At 45.7% G+C, this 26,042-nt stretch overlaps 1 protein-coding gene across 1 annotated transcript in view; it reads right to left on the reverse strand.

Annotated features, from left to right (window-relative positions):
• DNAH7 (dynein axonemal heavy chain 7) overlaps nucleotides 1-26,042 on the reverse strand; it is a gene marked incomplete at its 5' end in the record, with an annotated part of 175,496 nt that overhangs the window by 113,269 nt on the left and 36,185 nt on the right. The window contains 9 exons of the mRNA XM_080671125.1: nucleotides 1,135-1,347; nucleotides 3,251-3,391; nucleotides 5,881-6,079; nucleotides 7,809-8,002; nucleotides 13,967-14,153; nucleotides 16,381-17,066; nucleotides 18,716-18,862; nucleotides 21,463-21,687; nucleotides 24,130-24,208. Of these exons, the coding sequence (XP_080527251.1) occupies nucleotides 1,135-1,347; nucleotides 3,251-3,391; nucleotides 5,881-6,079; nucleotides 7,809-8,002; nucleotides 13,967-14,153; nucleotides 16,381-17,066; nucleotides 18,716-18,862; nucleotides 21,463-21,687; nucleotides 24,130-24,208 (2,071 nt within the window). The remainder of the gene's footprint in view (nucleotides 1-1,134; nucleotides 1,348-3,250; nucleotides 3,392-5,880; nucleotides 6,080-7,808; nucleotides 8,003-13,966; nucleotides 14,154-16,380; nucleotides 17,067-18,715; nucleotides 18,863-21,462; nucleotides 21,688-24,129; nucleotides 24,209-26,042) is intronic.

Consider the following 26,042-nt stretch of genomic DNA (forward strand, 5'->3'; position numbering starts at 1 on the left):
CGGAAAATATATTTGTTCCTTATCTCTCCTGTATTTTCTTTTTTAAAGTTGCTTACATTTTTAACGTTATTTTTATTGAGGTCTTTAAATTTATTTGTGTGTTCTTCAGTTTCTTTCATCAATGTCTTCTCGTTTTCAGTATACAGGTCCTTCACCTCCTTGGTTAAGTTTATTCCAAGGCATTTCCTTCTTTTTGATGCAATTGTAAATGGGATTGTTCTCGTAATTTCTTTTTCTGATCATTCATTATTCTCCTATAGTTTGACCATTTATTAAATTAATTTTCACTATCGTGTGAGTGTTTTCACAATCACCCTTTTACAGATAAGGAAATGATGCCTAAAGTGAGTAGGTAACTTGCCGGGTCATACATCCGGTCGGGGAGAGTGGGGGCGGGGAGGACCTGAAACAATGAGGCCACAGTCTGAGCCCCTCACCACTGCACACACTGCCTCTCACCTTCTCTCCTCTTACCCCATTTCACCCAAGCCTTTCGCATAAGCGAATAGAATCTGATGAGAACTTTAGAGGCCGGATCTCTGGTTGTGAGCTCTCTCTTCCCCCTCTCAACAGGCCCAACCTTTCCCACGGTACTAAGCGTCCCTGCTCCTCCTACTCCCAACAGGGCGGCCATCACAGGCACCCGGTGCCCTGATGAAAGCCTTCCTTCCTGATGATGTTTCTGGTTCCTTCAACTGATGAGCAAGAGAGAGTTTTAATGACTAAATCTGACGGAAACAGTCTGATTTGCACTTTCCATAGATGTCTGGAGTAATCTATAAATGCAACTCTCAACTGACTAGTTCCAACATTGTGCAGATTCAGCAAGCATCAGGACTCGTTTAAAATAAGGACATTTTTATAATTACTCATGATTGGTGTGTGTCTATATGAGTTTATGGATCTCTATGTAACTATACATTTGGCTATGGGGAGCTGGATTAGCTATGGATACAGTTTTAGATGTAGAGTTTTTGGCTGCCTCAATCTTCAATCTGGAGAATGCGTCCTTGGGTAGAGTCAACTGTCAGCAAAAACTCCTATGTCACTGATCCCATTTCCATGCGAGCAAGCACAAATTACAAAGCGATGCACTGAAATGGCGTTGCAGTAACAGCCAGTGCTATCGCTTACCTGCCAGTAGTACCTAAGCTGACTTAACCATTCAAAGTCAGACTCATCACTGACTTTCTTATTGACAAGGGACGTGAGGACGTCTCTGGCGTGCACATCCAGCACCACAAGGGCCCCCAGGGTCACACGATTCTGCTTGGACAATTTGCCACGGACCAAGGTGACAATATCATCAATTTGGCTGTTACATTTTTCCAAGTATAGCTCAAGAGCCTGAAACAAAAGAAGATATGATTACTCAATAGGATCAGAATTTATTAAAAACAAAACACTTTGAACTCGCATATATACAGAGGGTTTTCTACATTTTTATCGTGATTTTCTATGTGATGTGAATTCAAAATAATCCATTTTTCTTACCACTGAGGTATCAGGTGATAGTATTTTTGTTAACATTGTCTTCCTTGTAAACCATTCTACACAGCGAGCTAATGAATCTGGAGTTAACTGCTCTTGTATTCAGCCAAAATAAACCCTATCTGGAAGCAAATATTTTTATCACGCCTCGGCCCTTCTACGGATACAAAGATACACTGACTAAAAACCACATCGACATTTGCGACACCCCAGGCTCTGTGACACCGTGACCCCTTCGTTCATGTTCTCGCCCCTGGAACGCCTCACGGGCACCAGGTCCACAGCCACCACTCGCTGAGTAACCCAGTGGGAGCAGGTGCTGGGGTGGCGGGCTCTGGGAGTGTGACAATCCAACCTGGTGCTATGTAGCACCAAGCGCCAGACAGCTCGGGGTGTTTGCAGAGGAGGGAAGCACCCCATCTTCCAGGGGCTCCCAAGAGCCTCCAGCTGCTCAACCAGAGTCACCCCTTTCCACTGTGAACCCCGCACTAATTAGGGGAGAAAGCACCAGCACAGAGAATACTGAGACACATGCCAGTCTCCCAGATAGACCCACAGGCAGAGGGTGAAGGGCCGCCTACACCAGGGCAACCACAAGCAGAGGAAAAAGAAAGAATTCGCTTTTCAGGGCACAGGGAAAGCTTCACTAATTCATGCCATGAAGCAGCCAGGAGAGTGCCAGCACTCAGTGGGAGAGGGCGATGGGCCAAGGAACATGGCAACAGGCTGACTTGCCACCTCTTGTAGGCTCCCGCTCAGAGGCCCTCAAGTCTGGGAAGCAAGTGACCCCGAGGCGCAGGCTCTCATCGGCTTGCTCTGTGAATGGCTCCATATCTGCACCACATCACCTGAGTGTGTGTGGGGGAAAGGAGGGGGGGCGTTGAATACACTAGCAAATGTGCAAGGAACTCCATCTCAGCATCAGCGGGTACTGTTGTAAACCAAAAAGCCATGTGTCTCTAGACAACATGGTAAGAACTGCGGCAGAGCAGACCGTTTTGAGCAGAGGACACACTGAGAAGGTAGGGACCTACGTGACCTGTCCCTTGAGATTCAAATGACCCTTGGCGTCTAGTAGAAGCGGAAAAGGGTTACAGTTAACACTCCATTGCTCTACCTCAACTCCTACGGGTTCTGGCCTTCTTAGAGTCAACCCAGAACAAACCACGTTTGGACAGAGGGGAGGAGGTTTGATAAACACTACATTTGAAATGAAAAAAGTAATTGGAAGATGCCGGTAAATCTGTTCACATTTGCTTCTCTGTCCCCTCCACACTTTCCCTGTGGTGGTAAGTGATAAAGCAGATGGTTTGGGGGCCAGTACGGAGAGAAGTCCAGGGGGCTACTAATTAATTACTAATATGAATTTAGTAATAAATGGTATTAAATATGAATTTTGTAATGAATAGTGTTACTAAATTCATATACCCAATGTATTAGGGTATTTCAAATCAAGCATCATTCGAAAGATTAATAATTATTTATTCAAAAGCAGTGCATGAAAAATAAAGATGAAAATAGTCTAAATGAGCCTGATAGCTGACCTTCATATGGTAGCTTTACTCCTGACATTGAAGAGAACTGTCCTTTCTGAGTTTTGGAAACTTCTCAGTCCTGTTGGGACTCTATTTTTAAAGGTACAATAATGTCTATAATAACAAGATCGAGACTCCGGTGCCCTTGGCTTTTTGGGTGGATTGTGTGTCTTTATAACTGTTGGGGGGAAATGCTGGTGCGCCTGCGGGAAGGAAGAGCTCACCTCTTGCCCTGTTGAAATAGCTGCTTGGACTTCGAGTGTCCAGAAGGTCTGGGACACACAGAGCACCGTCTGGCCAGGCCAGACTCTCACCCACTTAATCCGCTCATACTGTGTGTAGGCACCGATGGCGGCTTTAATGACCTGATGGGGAAAAGGCCAAAGATGAACACTTTCACACGTGCATGTGCTATCCAGTGAAGAGCTAAATGCCACAGATTAACGCAGACCGTTCCATGTTTTACATCTTAGCCAATTATATAAAGACACAAAGCACGGGACCAGACCCTTTAAGTTCACGTTAACTCCCATATCTGTGAGTAAAACAGCTACATTACACAGCATTTTATTTTGCTGGTGCATGACCAATTTGTGTGAAGCACCTTATGTCACATATTTATTTGACCAGTCGTAGCCAAAAATATCCTAGGTGCATTTGGATTGAAGAGGAATAAGGCAATCTTATTGTAAAACATAAACTCAAATACTGCCCAAATGAGAGCCATCAAATTCCTAGGTACTGATTTTCTCAGAGCCAATCAGATCCCCACTCAGCCGTGTGCATCTGTGCACCTGGCCATCAGGGAAACCACACAATTCCTCTCGAGTTCCCCCGCGTTTGCAGATCTTGCCCCCTCTCCGTTCCACAGTGTGATGCCCACAGCAGTGATGGGTGGCACTAGTGCATAACTCATTCATGGAGAGCGGAGAGCCGTAAAATCAGGAAGTCTAACTCATGTGCTTTGCTACATATGTTTGCAGTGGACTGATATAGCCACTTCTTCTACCAGCCATCAGTGGGTGACATTTTCATCTGTTAGATCAATCAAAAATGGGAACATCATCTGCGAGGTGATACCCACTTTAATGTTTGAATTTCAGGGGGGAAAATGTCAAAATGGGATTTTTACGAGAAATATATAAGAATGGGTAAAACGTTTTAGATTTCTAGTCTACCCATATGTCTATGGAGTTGAAAAGGCCAAGAAAGCCACAGAAAGAGCAGGTTAAAAATGAGCAACTGAGAGATGGGGGGAAAGAAGGCAGAGGAGAGATACACCAACGGTGGAGTAAATATATATTGGATGAGGAGAAGTAGGACTACATAAAGTTCTATAATATTGAATGTAAAATATATTACTATATCTTTGTATGTCATATATACAAGTAAATATATGTATATATATAAATTATGTATATTTGGGGGGTAGCAAGCTACATTAAAGTCTAATAATCTAGAATGATAAAGGAGCAAAAGGTGCTCAGAATATGACTTTTTAAATTATTTACAAATGACATAAAATTAACTTAATTTAGGCATGCAGTAGTCTTTCAAGTATGCAAATATATAGAGCACCACAAAAGTAACACACATATCTCCTTTGTGCATTTATATTGCATTTGCTTGCATAGTTCACCAACACAAACTTACACATGAACATTTGGGGAAGATATTGCTACACAGTTCCTTGCCACCCCAGCTGAATGCTCTGGAATGGCAACTGAAATATTTTCTTTAAGCACTTTGACAAACAAAACGAAAAGAATAGTTGAAATAGTATCAGATATGTCTGAAATAATGAGTCTTCACTGCATACATCAATTAACCAACCAACACCCCGATTCAATGCTGCTAAGTAGTGGTCCAAGTGGAATTCATCTGCATCGCTAACAGCTACAGAAATGGGAATGCTCTTTGTCACCAGTTATCAAGGTCTATGCAAGCGCATCCTCTTTGGCCCACTGGTCCTCCACATGAGAATTCTCATGAGCAAATAACGATTTCAATCAAAGCTTTATGTGTAAGCATGTCCTTTATAATTTAATTTATAATAGTGAGAAATGGGAAACTGCCCCAAAGATTTTACACCTCTTGGGAAAATTGTATGCAGGCAGATATTAAATCCATGTTTTAGAAGAGAAAGAAGCATTAAGACTTGTGATAGCCATTAAACATTTAGATTCTAGTTACTTTTTTCCCCCAATAATGTGTGAGAGAACCTGAAAAAGTAATGAAAGTGGTTGTTGGGACTTAACGCCTTATTTCCTTTGCCCTCGTGCTCTCCTGCTCGGCCATGATTTTATTCTCAATAAGGAACTGGAGTGCTAAGTCCACGGGATAGTAAAAAGTGAGTTTAAGTGCTCAATCAATATCTGTTTGTGGCCATGACTTGAAATTCTCCACTAACAAAAATAATTACAAATGACTGGGTGATCATGTGTTCTATGAGGTGATGTGAAAAACAGGACGTTCACATTCACTGCAGGACACATTTATGGCTTTCTACCACTTTGGTACATATTTAGTGTGTACAAAGAACAAGACGGTTCACCACAGAAACACACATGTCCAGGAGATGGATGTGCAGCTGTAGAGCGGGGCTTCTCAGACGAGTCTGAAGATAGACGGTGTAGACCAAAGTGTGTTAGTTAGTGACAGAAGCACTAGCATGTGGCTGTACGAAGTGAGACAGGCTCGCGACTATGACCCGAGTCTTCTCTGGGATGGATGGCAGTGATGTATTAGAGTTAAACTGGTAACTCGTGACTCCATTTCTGTCTAACAGTGCGTTTATCAGCGACACATTAACATTCTACCATCTTCACGAGAAACAGTGAACGCGGCCAGCTACCTTGTGGATGGATCTAATCATCACTCTCTCCAACTCCACCAGCCACTTTTCCACTTGGCCTCTGGCCTTCACGGTGGAGATGGTCTCAATGAGCTCCACCACCTCCTCCTCGCTGCTCTTCATGTGCGTGATGTCTAACGTCTCCGTAAACTCCACCCTTGCAATCCCCTCGAAACATTTCTTCAGGTGAGGCTGCACCCTGACGGGGAGAAACACACACATGTAAGACAACAAACCGAATGACGGCCGCTCTTTGCGTACCGACCCTCACTCCGAATTCATAAATGTGCACCATGTGTGAGGTCCTGCCAGAGGCTGTGGGAGATAAAGGGCTGAGGGGAAAAGACACAGTGCCCCCCCTGCGTGGATGATGCCGTCCAGCGGGAGGCCATCACTAATTCAACCATCGGGGCCTGTAAAATTACGGCTCCAAATCGCGCGGCACAGGAGATGTCCAGGGGCTTTGTCTCCAACACAATGAATCGAGGGATTTAAAAGGAACATAAGGAGCGAGCGAATCTTGACGAACAGATAATACACGGATCTGAAAAATCGTCAGATGCACAAAAGTTGCCACTTCATCTGGGATCTTCAGAGGCTTCCTGCAAAACATGAACTGGGTTTAGTGCTTTAAGTGCTTTGCAGTTTACTAAGTCAACTGCCTTGAAGCTTCCCAACTTTGGTCCTTTCATTGTGATAGAGTTGGAACGGACTAAAGGCCTCATTGTTGGCACATTACTAATAACCAATCGACTACCTCTTTCAAGTGGGCAATAAAGAGGCAGAGATGAAGTCTCAGATGGAAATCTGAGCCTAAATCCATCTTTTTTGTCTAAAACACTCGTCTCCTACTTTGAAGATACAGCACAAAATTAAATTGTTTAACAAATATCTGTTCACTGCTGTTTTGTGATATGCTATATATTCCTTTAAGGAATCGGGACTCCACACTGTGGGGGGAAAGCAGTCAGAAACTGCTGCTGTGATGAAGCGGGTATTCTGTTAGAGGAAATCAAACAGTGGACAGATACAGTGCAGTAGAGACTAAGACAGATGGTATAAAGTAGGCCGAAGGAAAAGAGGTCGAGAAGGCAGGCAGGAGAGGTGGCCGGGGAGTGCTGGGAGGGTTTCTGTTTTAAATAGAGTGGTGAGCCCGGCCAGTGTGGCTCAGTGGTTGAGCATCAACCTATGAACCAGGAGGTCAGGGTTCGATTCCCGGTCGGGGCCACATGCCTGGGGTTGCAGTGCTCAATCCCCAGTGTGGGGCGTGCAGGAGGCAGCCAGCCGGTCAATGATTCTCTCCCATCATTGATGTTTCTCTCTCTCTCTCTCTCTCTCTCTCTCCCCCTCTCCCTTCCTCTCTGAAATCAATAAAAACGTATCATTAATAAATAAATGATAAAGTGGTGAGGAAAGGCCTCCCGAGCGGCAGGTGTCTGGGCAGGTTCCCACAAACACCTGGAGGAGGTAGGAGACGTCTGATGGACACTTGGGTAGGAGAGGCCTAGGCACCGAAGGAAGAGGCTGCCCCTGCTCTGGGGCAGTTGCAAGGACCGCAGCAGAGGGAGCAGGAGAAGACCACTGGGATGAAGAGGAAGGACAACGGGGACCCGCCTGGGTGGGTCTGCGAACCACTGAGGAACTCACTGCTTTCTGGATGTGGCCTAGAAGGTGAGCGTTCTCAAAGTACCTGTAAGGGAATGTGTGGTCGTATAAGAAAGCCACTCCAAGATTCATCACGTTTGGGAAAATATCATTCAGGGATTTTACTTACATTTTAAATAATTATCTTCAGTTGATCCTTGATAATATTCACAGTACTCTTTTAAAAAGTTACTTTAGAAACGATTATTTATATATTTATGTATGCTAACAATTAAATTTAAGCCGATGAATTGAGCCACGTGTTACGCAGGTGAGTTACTTACCTAGTAGGATCTTTCGTCTCAGATAGGATCTCAAGAAGTTCATCGTTAGACAAGAAAAAGAACCTGGGGAAGAAGAGACGCTTCTTTTCTAGATATTCGTTGAGTCCCTTGAGGATGAGTTCCAAAAGCTCATTAGACTTTTTCAGCCTCTCCAACATTCTATCAATAGTTACAACGGACAGAACATGTTTATCCTAAAAAGGAAAGGGGAAAAAAAAACACTCAACTCAAAAATACTGTATACTAACTTTATGTTCATGTTATATTTGAGATGACATGTCTTTAATCAAAGTTTATGCAAAATTTAAAGTAAATATTTATTTTTTAAAATTAGTCTTCTCTCTTTAATTATGTAAAAGTCATGTTGACTTGATCCTCAGTAATGCTCACAATTTCTCATTCTAAATTGTGAGAGACAAAATGAGCAAGAGGAGGTGAGGGGAGGGAGAGGAAGAGGGAGAAGGAGAGGGAGAGAAGGAACAGTGAATTCACAAGAAGGATGGGGACACAAAATAGTATGAGATATGTTTGTCTTTTATTCTTTGAGGAAAAGTACTCTAAAAAGATGTCATCACTATAATTAATATTTTGAATATTATTATCTATATATATAAAAGCCTAAGCAATGGGCCGACCAGCCGATAGCTATGATGTGTCTGTCCCCCCCTCCCCTCCAGAGGGAGATGACAGGTGACAGTGATGGGGGGGCAGCCAGCAGGCCGCGCCAGGCCGCCAGCCAAGGCAGGTGCCAGCGGGGGCCCTCCGATCGCCCCACCCTTCGGTCACCCCCACAGATGGCCCTGATCGCCGGCCAGGCCTAGGGACCCTACCCTGTATATCAGGAACAGTCTCTTAGATTTAAAAATAAAACCTGGAAAGGCTGCTCTAACACTGAAAAAACAGGGTGATGCAGCGATGATATGCATGGACTCTGACTTGCACATTTTGTGGTCAGCCCTGATTCTGACACTTACAACTGTGTGACAAACCAATTACTTCACTTCTCTCTGCTTCAGCGTTTCCACCCATAAGATGGGAAAATGGTTCTACTGCCTCAGAAGGATCATGTTATGTACTACTTTTTATAATCAGGGCAAAAGATGTAGCTGCCCATACAACAGCAAGATGCCTTTCACCAGTATGGTCACTGGTGCATGCAGCGTCCCGGATTGCGAGAGGGATGTCCGAATGCCAGTTTAGGCCCAACATCCCCCGAGGGGTCCCAGATTTCGAGAGGACGAGAGGACGCAGGCAGGGCTGAGGGACTCTTCTCTCCCCCTACACCTCCCCCCCCCTCCCCCGATCCCGTGCAAGAATTTTGTGGGCCTCTAGTTTACTAAATAAGCTCATAAACCTTGGAGATCACATCAGTGCTTTTATTAATGGCAGTAATGGGGAATTTTAGAAAATTTATATGAAATTAGATCAAGAGAATATTATTAAAAATTAAGCATAGAATTTCAAAATTAACTAATTAAACTTATTCTTGGTACTCAGCCTAGACTAAGAGATCAACCAAAAGTGTCATCTGTAAATTGTTTCATACAGAAATTTGATTCTATTGCCAGAGTGGCTAAAGCATGCTTTTGCTAATATCGTTTGAATGTGGCTGAAAAGGAAAGATACATATTTTTGTCTTTGAATTATAACAATGCAACTTAGAAATACAGTAATTTAATAAAAAACAAAAGAATTATCATTAATACCTGTTATCTCAATAAAAGAGACTCAGATGAAATATGGCTTAGCTTATCTTTAAAGAGATAAAATTTTTAAAAGGCATTTTAAAAAATATTTTCTAACAGTTTCTTTTACATTAGCATTTTAAAAAGCACGCCAAAAGGAGTGTACAGGTCATCATTTAAATGTGCGGTTCACTCAACGCAGGATGGAACGGTTCTCTTGTACCATTAAATCCCCAAACAAAATGCTGTTCTTAGAGCGCCACCTTCTGGAGAAGCATGTCTTTCTTTGTTGGAGGGAGAAAAGGCTGAAGGGTTGCTAATAAATGTGAAAAAAAATCCCTTTCACAGATTCACAGTATTTGTTTTATTCTCGGCCAAAGAATTTATTGCAACGTTGCTATTTCGAACCTGAGATGTGGAAGCTAAACGTCAGTTATTTAAAACGACAGTTCATATTTCTCCTCCTCGCTCCTACAGTTACAAGAGAAACCCCTCTGGAAACACTTAGCATGCAGGGAAGGTTTTTAGATTGAATTCCTCAGATGCAAGCTGTTTAGCCAGATTAATTCAATGACGCTAAGCCAAATAGGCTAGTTCTAAGTAAACGTAGGCAGTAATGTACCGTGCGTGGCATATGGACTTAAATACATGAAAGTCATCACCCCGTGACTGGGAACTGAGCGACCTCCGCTCTCTTCCCGTGAGAAGGTGGACAATAAACACTGATCAGGGCCAGGAGCACAGGCCTGGCTCCTGACCCACATTCCTCCTTCCACCTGAGTCGCCTGGGGTCCTCTGCTTGACCCGGGCCTCTGTTTTCTCATCTTTAAAATGGGGGGAAGAGCGCTCTCTAAAAGCTGTCATGAGGACCAAGTCAGATCAAATGTTCGAAGCACGTATTACGGTGCCTCGAATACACATATACTTGAAACTGCTCTGTTTATTTCCCTCCCAAACTGTGTCTTAAAGGGAAAGAGGGAGACCGACAGATACTAATGTGGGGAGGGGGCGTGGAATGAGGCCTACCTCCTTCGATCCGTTATTGTAGAGTTAAAATAAACATCTTACAATCTGCTGTCTTTCGGGGTGAAATACCGATCAGAGTAAAAGAAAACTGCCTTTTGCCCTGACTGGTTTGGCTCAGTGGATAGAGCGTCGGCCTGCGGACTGAAGGGTCCCAGGTTCGATTCCGGTCAAGGGCATGTACCTTGGTTGCGGGCACATCCCCAGTAGGGGGTGTGCAGGAGGCAGCTGATCAATGTCTCTCTCTCATCGATGTTTCTGACTCTCTCTCCCTCTCTCTTTCTCTCTGTAAAACATCAATAAAGTATATTTAAAAGAAAACTGCCTTTTAAGTCCCTTCAAGCATTGCCCCAACACCCGGGTCAGGGCAGGCACTCCAGCCGTCCGTGTGGGGTGCTCAGTGAAGGAAGACGAGGTGGCCCCTGGAAATGCAGAGGGACCTCAGAAACACCCCTCCCTCCACGGGGCACGGCTGTGCTCTAAGATGTCACAGCAGGAAGCTTCTAGAAGATTGAAACCACCCACGGCTCCTGACACTTCAGTGACTCTCTGTCCCCTGGAGGGGAAGGAAAGGAACTATTAACTGTCCTGGTTTGGGTTAAAGGGAAAATTATACAGATGTTGTGTGTCTTCTTTTCCTTCACAAGTCATCCCCACTCCCCTCAGCGCCCATGGCAACCCACGGTGGCTGGCATTTCTCGGTCAAATGCCTGCGGTCGGGGCCTGGAACTTCAGCTCGGGACGTGGAGAGAGCATGCTGAGTCCCGCTGCCAGGGGCTTCACAGAAAGTACAGTCTCATCCACTTGCTGGCGTGAAGCTCAGGCCGGTCCAGTAGCTTCCGGAGGCAGAAACTTCCTAATCAGAAATCCCTGGACGATGGAAAATGGTAAGATCCTCATCAAACCTTCCGGGCGCTCAGGAAGGAAATGTGGGGTCACTGAGTAGACACATCAATCCCCTTACAGCTCTGAGATCCTTTTTTTTCTTTAGTGAACTTTATTATTTTTAAAATACATATTTTTATTGACTTCAGAGAGCAGTGGTCGGCAAACTGCGGCTCGCGAGCCACATGCAGCTCTTTGGCCCCTTGAGTGTGGCTCTTCCACAAAATACCACGGCCTGGGCGAGTCTATTTTGAAGAAGTGGTGTTAGAAGAAGTTTAAGTTTAAAAAATTTGGCTCTCAAAAGAAATTTCAATCGTTGTACTGTTGATATTTGGCTCTGTTGACTAATGAGTTTGCCGACCACTGTCAGAGAGGAAGGGAGAGGGAGAGAGAGAGAGAGACATCAATAATGAGAGAGAATCATTGATTCAGGAATTGAGCCCACTAACTGGGCATGCGCCCTTGACTGGACTTGAGCCCAGGACCCTTCAGTCCGCGGGCTGATGCTCTATCCACTGAGCCAAACCGGCGAGGGCGACTTTGAGATCCTTTGACCTCACCAGGAATAAAAAGTTTTCAAGACCCAAGATGTTTCTAGATTTCATTCAGGTCATAGGGCCACTCATCTAAAATGGAATTTTCAGAAAAGGTTTATCAGAAAAGAAACTCAGAATTCTTAGAACTAACAATAATTCAAGGATCGATCTCAATTTAATTATTCATTCACTCACTCAACAAATACTTATCCAGGGCCTGCTACATGTCAGGCGCTGTTCTAACTAGTGCTCGGGGCGAGCAAAAGAGACCAAGGCCCCAGCCTCCAGGGGGAGACAGCGCATAAAGGGAACCATGATAATTCGTAAACCACATCGCAGGTGGAAGGTGAAGGGTGCTGCAAGTAAGAAAATGGGGGTTGGGGGTGCCAGGACGGACCAAGGCAGGTTTCAGTCTTAAATGGGGTGCTCCATGGTAAGACTCTGTTTAGAAAGGTAATTTTTGAGAAAAGACTTCAAGGGAGCAAAGACATTAATTAGCTCTGCAGGTATTTGGAGGGACAGCATTTCAGGAAGAGGGGCCAGTAAGTGTGTTTGGCCTGGGTCCTAAAAAAAAAAAAAAGAAAAAAGGAAGCCAGGGTAGGCAGGAAAGGGTAAGTAAGGGGTAAGTTATAAGGACGGAGAGGGCAAGGGTAGGGTCAGCGGGTCAAGGACCCCCTGTTCGAGGAAACCAGGGATAGGTCCCCCACGGAAGCATTTCTCCCCAGACAGGAGATGCTCCAACCAGCCGAATGGGAAGTTGGGGAGCAAAATGGTGCATCGTTTAGTGGGTGAATTGGTGAGAAGCATCATTCTTTTTTTCTTTTTTATATTTACTGATTCAACCAGAGCAGAAGCGTCATCCTCCTTGTCTTCACTCCCGCGTTGCTGGACCCAGGCAGGCTGCCTCTGGAAGCAGCCTCTGGAAGCTGCACCCTGAACTCCCAAACTCCTGCTCCCGGGGTACAGCGCCGGTCCTCGGCATGCGACATTCACTTTTATAAGGTCGGCGCGCCCATCGGGGCCTGGAAATCTCCGGGGTGCCAGGCCGTGGCCTCCTTTCCCTGCTAACGGCAGTGCCTCGGCAGGAGCGATGCTGTGTGGAAGCCGTGACGATGCGTCACTCAGCGAGTCGATGAATGACAGCGCCGGCAGGAGCCGGGGCTCCGGCAGGAAAAGTCCACCTGGAGCGGACGAGTCGCTGTCCCCTCTGGTCGGAAGGGGTCCGTGCCTTTGGCTCCCCCCCACCCCGCCCCCCCGGCTGCCTGGGCCTTCAGGTGTGGCGCTGCCCCAGGAGCGTGACATGCTAGCGCTGCTGTTTTCAGTGTCCCGGTTCCTATGGAGTTCCCTCCTTAACGCTAATCCAGGGGTGGGCAAACTTTTTGACTCGAGGGCCACAATGGGCTCTTAAACTGGACCGGAGGGCCGGAACAAAAGCATGGATGGAGTGTTTGTGTGAACTAACATAAATTCAAAGTAAAGGAGCGGAGGGGAGAGCAAGAGAACCCTCTGCTCTTTCGGCTCCGCGGGCCGGATAGAACAGCCGAACGGGCCGGATCCGGCCCGCGGGCCGTAGTTTGCCCATAGCTGCAGTAATCGAACGTTCTCCTGCACTGATCGGTGTTGATGAACTGATTGCAATTTGTTTGTATAGATTGGGCTCTTTGGACTTACTTATATTTGCAACTGTCCTTTTTTTATTTTAGGTCCCTTCGGGGAGTCTGCTGACTGAGTGGCTGGATGCTGACATGTCTCTACCACAGCACCCACACCCAGTGGGGGGAGCCCGCGGCCCGGGAGCACAGGCCTTCCCAGCAGGGCGCATGGTAAGAACACAACTACACCCGCGTGTCGCCACATAACGGCGATTCCAACTTGGACCTCAAGAAGTAATCAGGACAAAATACGCATTTTGCTTTTGATACTTCTTGCTCCTGCAAGTCTAAAAGACAACGGCTTGTTTGGACTGTTTTAAAAACCAAAATCATGTCATTTCAACCAAATAATCACATTCTCAGAGAGGTGCACCCACTTGTAGGACAGTTTTCATGATGTCTCTCCACGTTTTATCCACAGTCGTGAACCGCCGGCCTTCCTCGGGCATCTGGGACATAATGTCGGGGGAGCTGAAAATGGGCTCCAGGTACAGCCACGTGGCTTGGACCTTGAGCCACTCGTCCAGAATCTCCTGCAGCAGCAGCAGCTTGCCTTCCCATTCTCTGAGGAGCAAACACAGCGGCTCTGGTCAATAGCACACCAAGCAAGGTTGACGATGACTAACCGACACCATGACCAGACTGTCAATCTTGGATGCAAAGTTGTTACTGCAATTTCCATTTGTTTGCCTTCATTCAAAGATAAGTTCTACAAAGTCTGCGGTATAGTCATAGCATCAACCTCTGTGTGTATGTAGATATGCATGTGAACACATACCTATCTACAAATGGGCTAGTTCCCGGACATGTTGTAACAATGAACCTCTCAGCAACCCAATTCCTCGGCTCGAGGATGCACGCTGAGGAATGGGCTTTGGAGATAGCACTGGTGTCCTTGAGGAAGGACATTTTGAACTTCTTAGGAAAGGTAGCTATCTCCAAGATTCATTTCCTTTAACATTCTTCTTTAAAAAAAATTGAGGCCCATCAAGGCTTTATTTTCAGAATAAAATATTTCAATTCGTAAGATGTAGTTGGCATTTTAAAAAATCTACATAAATATATTAGTGTGGCATTCATGAGAAGGATGCACTTCAGAACTTACATAGGTTATCAGTTCATTCCTAAATATGAAGAATAAAAATAGTAACTTGATTTCCTCAAGAATAAATGTTATAATTACACCATAATCTAATAACTTTAAAGCATAGTTCTAAGGTCTCAGTATGTCTTTGCTCTATCCTCACATCCTCACATACATGCCAACGGGGAGACTAAGGCACACAGAGGAGGTAAGTGCCAAGTTCAAGTTCACCCAACTAATAAGTGATAGAGGCAGATTTGAACCCGGACTGCTATAACCACTATGCTATAAGAGCTAGAACACTGTGCTAAAAGAGCTAACAGAACCATAAAGAAGAATGATTAATTCACAGCAACAGAACTTAGAGATGGGATAGCTTTATGTGTACATTAACACACCAGCTATACGTGAAGGTCTATAATTTTAGATTGTTAAAGCCAGGAAATATAAATAGGAGTTCTAAAAGTCACCAGGCATTTTCACCCTAGCTGGTTGCTCAGTGGTGAGAGCTTCGGCCCACAGACCTAAGGGTCATGGGTTTGATTCCCACTCAAGGGCACGTAACTCAGTTGCAGGCTCAATTCTCAGCCTGGTCAGAGTCAGGATGCCTGTGGGAGACAACCAATCGATGTGTCTCTCTCACATAGATGTTTCTCTCTCTCTCTCTCTCTCTCTCTCATCCCTCTCTTCCACTCTCTCTAAAAATCAATGAAAAAATATCCTTGGGTGAGGATTTTAAAAATGATAATAATAAATAAAAGTCATCTGCCATTTTCAAGTGGCTTTTTAAAATACTTTCCTTTCCATGTTTATCACTGGGTTTGTTTAACCTCTTTCACCAGAAGAAATGAACGCCTCTGCTTTCCTCTGGTGGTGGTCCCTGTTTCTCCATCTAACCTCTGACTGAGGCAGAAAATGTTCTCACTCCTAACGATCTCATGCACAGCCCTTAAACACGGACTCCAGCTACACCACCTTCAGAGCGCTTCAAAAATTAGTCCTGATGAGCACACAGGAGGAAGCAGGGCAGGAGACAGCCACCAACAGAGGCCAAGCCGAGCCCAAGTTTAGGGTAATACAAAGTAGTTAGCTTTCCTTGTCATGCAAATTCATACCGAAGAAGGGAGACTGATTTGGATTTACTCTCTTTTTAAGGTAAAATGTAAACTTTTAATACAAATTATAAAGATTGACAGACGGGATAAGAGTTAATTTAATGGGCTGTGTCAAACGTCTAAAATACCAGACTAAAAATCAGAGTTCCATTCTTTTGCACTTTTCTAGTAATCCTTCGTGATTAGGAGTGGAAATTACAGCGGACTTTTAGGGATTGTCCACACTAAACTATTTAGTATATTTAGAAAACGACATTTTTTTCAGTTTTATAGTCTATGGTTTCTATAGACACAAAATCATTTTTGAGAGTCAAATATGTAATATCAGATTATAGGCAATAAAATGACTATCTTAGGGGCTGATTGCCCACTACCTTGTTATGAACACAGAAGACAGCAAAGAGACCAGCGCTCGCCCCAAAGCGATGAAAGGTATCATTCCTTACAATGAACTATTTAAAATACTAAGTATGAGATGCAGAATCACTTTAAAAAAAACAACTCTACATTACATATGAGTGACGATGTTGGTAACAAAACAAGTGTGGGTTTTGGGTAACAGTATAAACATTGTCATACAAGTGTCACTTACCTGATTTGTTTTTCATAAGGCTTAATGAAAGGAGATCCTCGCATTGTCTGTGTCTTAACAATGTGGTCATCCAACAACATCTGAATTTCGTCAACTGATGACAAAATCGATGTCCCAGATTCTCTATAAGAGAGAATGACAAATTCCATGGAGTCCCACTCTTTAATCATCTTCTCCAAGGTCTTCTCGAGAGAATACTCCTTGCTAGCTGCTTCGCTGATGCCTTCAAATCTATCCAAGTACGGCTCCAGATTCATGTCCAGGAAAGGGGAGACGGTGGAGTCGTCCGCCGGCTGCAGGGGGAACCCCACGATGTTGGACATGGCCTCCCAGTGCCTGGGGCGCAGCCCGGGGTTGCAGATCACTTGAATGAGCGGGATGTGCTGCTTGAAATCTTCCACCTTCGCCTTTACTTTCTTCGTCATCGCCAGCGCGTTGGGGGAATCGTGGAAGGTCTTCTCCAGCTTGTAGAGTCCTCGCCAGTAGTTTCCGACATCTGCTTCTACTTGGTCGGGATCCACCTTGTGATACGGCCCTTCTGTCCAGGTTCGATATTTCCCGCTAAATTCGACGGCGGTTTCATAGAGACGAAGGTAGGGGTTGAGGCTGTCCTGGATTTTTTTGCGCTGAGGGTACTGGGACGGTGGCCAACCAAAGGCCTCCTCTTCAGCATTAAACTGCTCGATCTGGAAGGACGGGCAGTAAAGGCGTTATTCTGAAAGGGGGTGATACTCACAATTACGTTTTAAAAGATATCAAGTGTGACCCAAAAAACCCTCCTTAAGCCCTAAGGTTACATTGACATTAGGTCTAATCTGGAAAAACTGTTTAATTACACTTTCCAGAGGGCAATGACTAGGTGAGTTCTTAACGCAGCAAAATAAATTTCACATAGAAAGAAGCCTTTGCCCATCAGGGATCCTGAGGGTATAGCTTCATTCGCTGAGTAACAAGAACCTAAGTACTTTAACACACACAGCACTGTGTTGGGCACTGTGGAAAATTACTGCAAAGTTCCAACTCCAAGGAGTTAGAATCCAGCCGAGGAGACAGGACGTAAGTACGCGAAAGTTAAACAGCAATTATTCAATAATAGTGTAAACAGCAGAAGAGATGTCTTAGATCAGTAGCTGTTTAATATCAAAGGAACAGTGTGTACAAAACAACGCTATTGCTCAGAGAAGAAAGAGCACGCTGGAATAGTCCTTCCATAGAGAAGATGCACCTGGAACTGGGTCTTGAAAATCAATAGAATAAGAAGGGGGGGGGGGGGGGAAGCACTGATTTCTTCTTAGTGTAGTTGTGAAGTATGTGAGTATTTGAGTGGTAGGAGGAGAAATCTATAGAACTGAAGTGTGAGCTCAATATACAAATTATGCAGGTTACTTAAAATCTCAGTGGCGTCAGCTATAAAAAATCTACAGGTTACTTCTCTTTTCTCAACACGTGTTTACATATTTGTGAGGATGATACACTAATTACTTGATCGCGTAAGATACTAAAATCTTTCAATGGAAGAAAAATGGCCGAGCATCATAATGTGGTCTGTTTTCCTATTTCCCTTTGTATTAAAAAAAAAAAACAAAAAAAAAAAAAAAAAAAAAAAACACACAAACACACGCCCTGACCAGTTTGGCTCAGTGGATAGAGCGTCGGCCTGCGGACTGAAGGGTCCCGGGTTCGATTCCGGTCAAGGGCATGTACCTTGGTTGCGGGCACATCCCCAGTAGGGGGTGTTCAGGAGGCAGCTGATCGATGTTTCTCTCTCATCGATGTCTCTAACTCTCTATCCCTCTCCCTTCCTCTCTGTAAAAAAAAAATCAATAAAATATATTTAAAAAAAACAAAAAAACAAACAAACACAATTAACCATGTCAGACACCTTACACGGCAACGAATATGGCTTTTCCCCGTCCAGCTTCTCCTAACGAGAAAGCGCCTTTCTGAAGTGGCAACGTGGGGAGCCAGGTGGCTGGAGGGGAAATCACGGGCCTGATGTAAAACAGTGAAGAGGGGCAACCTCAACAGCAACACCGACACGTGTGCCGATGGCACAGCGTGGAAGCTGAGAAGCTGACGGAGAAACGACGCCGTCTTTCCAATAGAAAACGGAGGCCTCGCCGTGCCATCACGCCCCATGGAAAGCAGCGATGCCACGTCTTGAGGCATGTCTGTGAGACCTGTGTGCGCCACTTATGTTCCTCCCTAATTAAATGTAGGGAAACGTGTTCCATTTGCATCTATTCCTTAAAGGCGAACACACACTGCAAATCCGATCCTCTCCCCCCCCCCCCCCCCCGCACAGATTCGTCCTCGTAAGGACTGTTCCCTGCACCTTGTCGGCGGCGAGGTCCAGCTTTGCGTTCAGCGTCTGCGCCTTTTTCAGGTACCGCTGCACGTCCTGGAGGTCTCCCAGCGAGTAAAACTCCTCCGACTGCTTCGCATAGCTCTCCAGTTCCTCCACGAACCGCTCGCACCGCAGCTGGCAGATCAAACAACATCGCTCGTTACCCTTTTGAAAGTGAAAGCCCCGAGGCCTCGGGAGAAAATGCACACGCTTGTAAGGCTGCCGGAATTGTTATTAAGATATTTTGATATTGGCAACATATACAGAAAGGGATCATCTTGAAGATGACTGGAATCTAAAATACTGTATACAGGCCAAAACCGGTTTGGCTCAGTGGATAGAGCGTCGGCCTGCGGACTGAAGGGTCCCAGGTTCGATTCCGGTCAAGGGCATGTACCTTGGTTGTGGGCACATCCCCAGTGGGGGGTGTGCAGGAGGCAGCTGATCGATGTTTCTCTCTCATCGATGTTTCTAGCTCTCTATCCCTCTCCCTTCCTCTCTGTAAAATATCAATAAAACATATTTTTTTAAAAAAATAAAAAATAAATAAAATACTGTATACAGGAGTTTTCAGAGTGGGATTCAAAACTGACGATTAAGATTCCTGTGATTCACAAGTTAGAGAATGTTTACCCTCATGCTATCCATGTGAGAAGTTCCAACCAACAACATGATTAAGAATGTGTTAGACGATGGCATTCCTTAGGGTGCTAAAGAATGTGTGCTAATAAATGATTTATAAGCCTTTGAAAAATCCCATGTAGTCATCAAGAAGGGGACTCAAAGAAAACTCCAGTGTTTTAAAGGCTGTAGAGATATCTGAGGCCCTGCTACAAACAGCTGGAGAAGATATTTCATCGTGTTCTGACATTCAAATAGCCTTCTCATTAGCAATGCTAACAAGGGCTGTAGGCTTATTTTTCTTATCCGAGGGGCTCTCTGCACAAGAAAGGTGTAAGGTAAGTAAAAGCCCCCGCACTATAGCCTCCCAACACGAAACAGGTGTGTGTGGGTTTTTGATGAGAAAGGCTTCTTATAACATTTTCATTGGTAAGGCGTTAAATAAATCCTGAAAAGCAGTTCTTGATGAAATATTTAGAAGTCGAATCTAGGTTATTCAAAACTAGATTTTATAGGTTATAGATTACTAGGTTGGTCTCTGTCCTCCTTCCTCTAGTTTCCTGGCAGAGGTGTTGCTCTGGACCAGCGAGGGAGTGGGAAGGAGAGGCACCATTCATCCACATTGTGTAGAAGAGAATCCTTTACAATAAAGGAGAGATCCATTTTGAGCCACTCAGCATTTTCTGAGATTTGATTATATTGTAACTTAAGCATCTACTACTTATTATTCGTGATGTTGTCTACAAGTTCTTAAAAATTCTGAAATGGCCTAAATGTAAACCAGAAATATAGACTGCAGTTCAAAATGAAGTGTTTTTGGTTTGTTTGTTTCACTGTGAATTGTTCTCCAAACCACATACTCCCCGATTAACGGCACTTGTGTGGGGTGGAAAGACGCTAGGCTTGCTACCAGCGGGTGTCCCTCCTGGCCGCCTGGGACAGTCGCTCTGGGAACCTTCGCTTCCCATTTGTAAACACTACGCCAGTTATTCAGACAGCAGCTTGGAGAGCTCAGGGCATGCCCGTGTCCGTCACTCTGCTGGCCAGTGGGAAATAAACAGAGACGGTCCACCCCAACAGCCTGCTGCCGGGAGCTCATGGTCTAGTGGGGGGACAGTCCTGAGGATGACAACACAGCCATCAGGTGACCAGGCCAGGGGAGAGGTGCCAGCAGAGGCACTAACCGTGCAGGGGAGCAGGGAGGCAGCACTGAGCTCTGACTCCCAGGGCGTCTCCGAAAGTCAGACGAGTGAGCTAGACAGACAGACCGACAGACACGCAGCGTGCGGGCAGGAGGCGTTCCAGAGGGAGGGGGACAAATGTGCAGGAGATGACAGGCAGGCGTGGGAGAGCAGGGACCTACCAGTAAGGTTGCTCAGGGTCACTGAAAAGTCCAGAACATGGAGTGGAAAGGGGTGGGAGATGAGGCTGGGCAGGCAGACAGGGACAATTACAAGCATCTTATATGTAGGACAGAAAAGGTTAGCGTAAGTAACTGTTAAGAGCGAGGATTCTAGCTGGGCCAGTGTGGCTCAGTGGTTGAGCGTCGACCTATGAACCGGAAGATCACAGTTCGATTCCCAGTCGGGGCATTTGCCCAGGTATGAGCTCCATCACCAGTAGGACGTGTGCAGGAGGCAGCCCATCAATGATTCTCTCTCATCATTCATGTTTCTCTCTCTCTCTCTCTCTCTCTCCATCCTCTCTGAAAGCAATAAAAACATTTATTGGGGAAAAAGTGATGATTTTAGGCTCAGTACTTAGGTGAGTTTGAGCAATTATAAGGTGTGCAGGTGCACTTCATCAAGAGAGCTTTGACAATAATGATAAAAGTAAAATAACTCAAAAGAGCATTCACTATGGACTGTATAAGGTAAGTACTGTTTTCATTAATGGTCATGTGTGGGCATGTATTCGAATGTTTTCTCCCTTGAAAAGAATCAGGAAATGACACCCCATCGCTCCAGTGTGTGTACTACCTTCTGCTACGATGGATAGCATGCGAGAGCTCAAGTGGATGGCCTGTGGATGGGTGAGGTACCACACTACCTAAGAAGGTAAAATCTAAACGTGTCAAGACAATGGAAAGCATTTAAAATCTCCGTGGTGCCAACCTTAAGACCTTCTTGATATTGATCTGTTTTCTCTGCGATGATCCTCCTGTGCTCATCAAAGATTTCCTCCATCCTCCCGTACCACTGGAAGACGTTGTTGTTGAGCCTGATGTCTGCTGGGGAGAAGGTGGAGCATTCGATGAGGAAGGCGAGGCAGTTTTTAGAATCCACCAATCTGCGTCCCAGATCAATCATATCCACTGTCTCTACTTTCTTAATATAAGCCTGAGGGAAACAAAGATTGCAGATGGCATTTTCATGAACAGCTCCTGTTAGGAAACAGCCTGAAGAAGCACACTGCATAAATAGATACACACTATAGACGTGTTCAAAGGACTGTAGACGTGGTTCTAGACGGGGGACCACAGTGCAGGACCTCTGCTAAACAGCAGGGGGCGGTAAAAATACAAACACATAAGACATTTCTTTTTTCCCAGAAGCCCATAGCATTCTTCTCCGGTTTTCCAAACAAATAAGATGCAAACCTGGTATCCTCACAGCTAAGAAGACATCTAACTGACGACACAGTACTTTTGTACTTTGGTTAATCAGCTTTCTGTAGTCAAAGAACGGGTTTTTACTTCCCTTTCTGATAATAAATGACCAATTTCTGTATTAAATAAACTGAGAAACTATTTTGTCTTTGTGGCAATAAACTTTTTTAAGGTACAGAAATCTCTTAAATACCAGTTAAGGAATCCCATTTGCTAATTCTGTAAAAGGTTGCTATGAACAATAGAAATTCCCATGAAATAACACCAAATTCCTTAATACTCCCCATCATGGTTAGGAGGGTAAATAAATGACACTCTTCATGGTCAGCGTTTATTTTTCCAAGGGAATTTACAGTTATGAAATTCTCCAGCTATATTTATAATCACCCATAATCCAGGTACCACTTGATGTCTTATAACAACTAATATAAAATATGCAAATATTCTAAAAGAGAATATATATAGGCATGTGTGCATATTTCACTCCTTCCCCACACACATAAATTCACACCCTAAGAACTTTAGTCTAATATAAATACTTTCAAGAAATAGAGCTTTTTTATATAGAGGCCAATATGTTAGAGTTGGTTGTAATGATTTTAACAAACCTTTACATGAATAATTTAAAATCTGCATTGCCCTAGCCTAACTGGTTTGGCTCAGTGGGTAGAGTGTCAGCCTGTGGACTGAAGGGTCCTGGGTTTGATTCTAGTCAAGGGCATATGCCCGGGTTGCGGGCTCGATCCCCAGTAGGGGGCGTGCAGGAGGCAGCCCATCAATGATTCTCTCTCATCATTGATGTTTCTATCTCTCCCTCTCGCTTTCTCTCTGAAATCAATAAATATACATATATGTAAAATATACCATAAAATGTGCATTATCATTTGAACTCATTTTGAAATTTCTTGTCTATACAAAGAATTGAATGATTTTTACGCGTTTTGCTTAAATATTTTTAAATCTAAAAATGAAAGGGTTCTATTTTGCATCTTGGGACTGCTTTAAAAGAAAAAAGAAAAAGTAAAAGATCCCATAAAAGCATAATGTTGTGAGAATGAAAAAGGAATAAAATGAAATGATGGTTAACTAGTTGTTCCATATTATTTTATTCACCTTCAAGCACAGGAGTAACATTAAAAAAGGTAAAAGTGAGATGGCCACTATTTTCAGTACCATAAATCCTATGCTCAAAACATAATATATTTCAGCCAAGTATAACAGAAAATTTTAATATTTAACAAAATTTAGCCTATAGAAAAACAAAAAAATCACTTAAGGATTAAATTTTTGGCGATAAAAAATTAAAGGTAATCACTTATCTCAGTTTGCCCAGATCAGGGGTCCTCAAACTTTTTAAACAGGGGGCCAGGTCACTGTCCCTCAGACCGTTGGGGGGCTGGACTATAGTTTAAAAAAAAAACTATGAACAAATTCCTATGCGCACTGCAGGCCCGGGACGAGTCGGCTGCTAAGCAGGACAGGCAGCGGCACCCAGCGGGCCGGATCAATGTCCTCGGCGGGCCGCATGTGGCCCGTGGGCCGTAGTTTGAGGACGCCTGGCCCAGATGGTCCTGGTTTATGCCTTTAGTGGCGAACGGTGCTCTCAATGACATCCTGGGAGACGATGCTTAAGAGCCTCACACGCCCCCCACCCCCAGGACCTGCCCGCAGATCCTCTCCCTCTGACTCTGTGGCCGTGACCGGCTTTCTCCATGGGATGTCAGCTAATGTGACCCAAGGAGAAACGGGAGAAGCATTCGTGAAGCTGAGCTTGCTCTTGTGCCTCTGCCGGGTCATGAGCGCCCAGGCGAGTGCGGGAGGCCGGAGAGGAGCCGAGGCCACTGCTCAGCAAGTTCCGGAGCGAGCCCAGCTGAGAACCCGCTGGCTCCCTGCGTGAGCGGCCCGGCTGAGAACCCGCTGGCTCCCTGCGTGAGCGGCCCGGCTGAGAACCCGCTGGCTCCCTGTGTGAGCGGCCCAGCTGAGACCAGGACCGCCCCGCAGCGCCCGCCTACACCGCCACACTGCGCACCCATCAGGAACTCTGCAGAATGGGGTAAGGCGCCGTGATCACTTCTGGAGGGACTTGTTATTGCGTTATCATGTCAATAATTGCAGGAGCTGAGAACGAAATCATGTGCTACACATACAACCGTACAGACTCTACAGGCGGTACCTTCATTTCCATCAGTTCCGCTGTGTTTGGAGGGGTGCTGAGAGCTTTTTCAGCAATCTTCTCAAATTCATCACACAACCTGAAACAGCGGCGAAAGCCAGAATTAACTTCCTTCCTAAAGACGTCCCTATATCCCACATAAATGCTCCGTCACATGAAACATAAAATAAGATTACCTTATTTATATGGTATCTAATGAATTTAAAGCAAATTTGTGTTCACTTATTCGATACACATTTACTGTTCATCTAGTACAGCGGTCGGCAAACTGCGGCTCGCGAGCCACAGGCGGCTCTTTGGCCCCTTGAGTGTGGCTCTTCCACAAAATACCACGGCCTGGGCGAGTCTATTTTGAAGAAGTGGCATCAGAAGAAGTTTAAGTTTAAAAAATGTGGCTCTCCAAAGAGATTTCCATCGTTGTCCTGTGGCTATTTGGCTCTGTGGACGAATGAGTTTGCCGACCACTGAGCTAGTATACGCCCAGCGACAGCATGGGTGACACAGGAATGGGTAAAAGGTAGCACTGGTCCTCGAGGAGTTCACACTCCACACGGGAGACAGACCCACACACCGTCGTTTCCAACCGGGAGTCTCGGGGCCTGGCAGAGGCTTGGCCGCGATGGCACGAAATAAAGTGGCGCAAAGGAAGGCGTGAGCAACGTCACCGGGAGGGAATGCTTCCCTGGGGCCTGGGTGCCCAGAAACGTCTGGTAAGATGCCAGTGTTCCCACTGACTTGGGCTGTGGCCAGTATAAATAATGAAGTTACTGTGCGGCTGAAAACAAACCATCAAACCATCAAACCAAATGGGAGCTGGGCTCCAAGGACACCCAGCTAGAATAGAATGTATAGAAATTTCTTCTTCAAGAAGACTGGCCGCCAGGTGAAGGAGAGTAGAACAGCGTGGGGAGGACGCCGCGGTGAAGCAGGGGTTGGGACAGGGCTTTGAACACGTCTGTACATTTCGGGGGCGGAATCACAGAGAAGAGAGAGCCGATCGGGGGCAGCCCGGAGGGTGGAAGCGACGGGGTGGAGCTCAGAGGCAGCTGGAGAGACCTGCGGAGGGTGTACGAGACCCGCCCTCTGAGCTCGCGGCGGGAGGGCTGCGGGGTTCCTGGAGAGGTGCGTGAGAGCCAGAGGGACCAGAGCTGAGGGCGTGCACAGCCCACGGCCCCTGCAACAGCCCCGCTGCGTCCTCTGTGCATCCGATGAGTCCGGGGAGAGGATCGTTGGGGGAAGAGGGGGGGAGTAGAAGGGGCTGGGGCTCAGAGGGCAGGGAAGAGGCAGGGAAAAGAGCTGTGAAATTAAAAGAAATACTTCCCTCGGCGGGAAAAGCAGGCCGTGCAAGGTATCTGCACGCTTCTCCTGGTGCTTTGAGAGGAAAGGGTGCTCTGCTGAATACGTGATCCTGGCTCCCCGAGAAGCTGCCCAAAGCCAAGTGCTCTCACCCCGTGCTCCCCCTCCAGCCCCCCCTCCCCCTCCCCCCTCCCACACAGTGTCTGTGAGAGGAGCACACACCACGCCCGTTTCTGGACTAACCGGCCCATCTTCATCGCTCACTCCCTTCCACGCAGTCTTTGTCTGCTTGGAATTCTCTCCCACGCCACTCACCTGGCAGCCTCCTCCTTCACAGCGAAGCCACCGCCGCCGCCTCTGGGCAGCTTGCCCAGATTTGCCCCTCTCCCCCATCCTCTGCCCGGAGAGAAGGTTGTGTGGCCCAGGGCAGGGCTTACTGCGGGCGATGGTCATGTACGGTCTGCATGTCTTGGTATGTCTGCTTCCCTGTCAACACCGCCTTCCCCCAGCCGTTCCAGCCGTGGGCCCAGGGCCCGGTGTCTGGCCAACAGGCGGCAGGTAAATGAAGCTTGTTTCTGGCTTCTTACAGCCTGGAAGGAATGTCCCTTTCAACCATT

This window comes from Plecotus auritus (assembly GCF_963455305.1).
Source record: "Plecotus auritus genome assembly, chromosome: 5".
Taxonomy (NCBI): Eukaryota; Metazoa; Chordata; class Mammalia; order Chiroptera; family Vespertilionidae; genus Plecotus; species Plecotus auritus.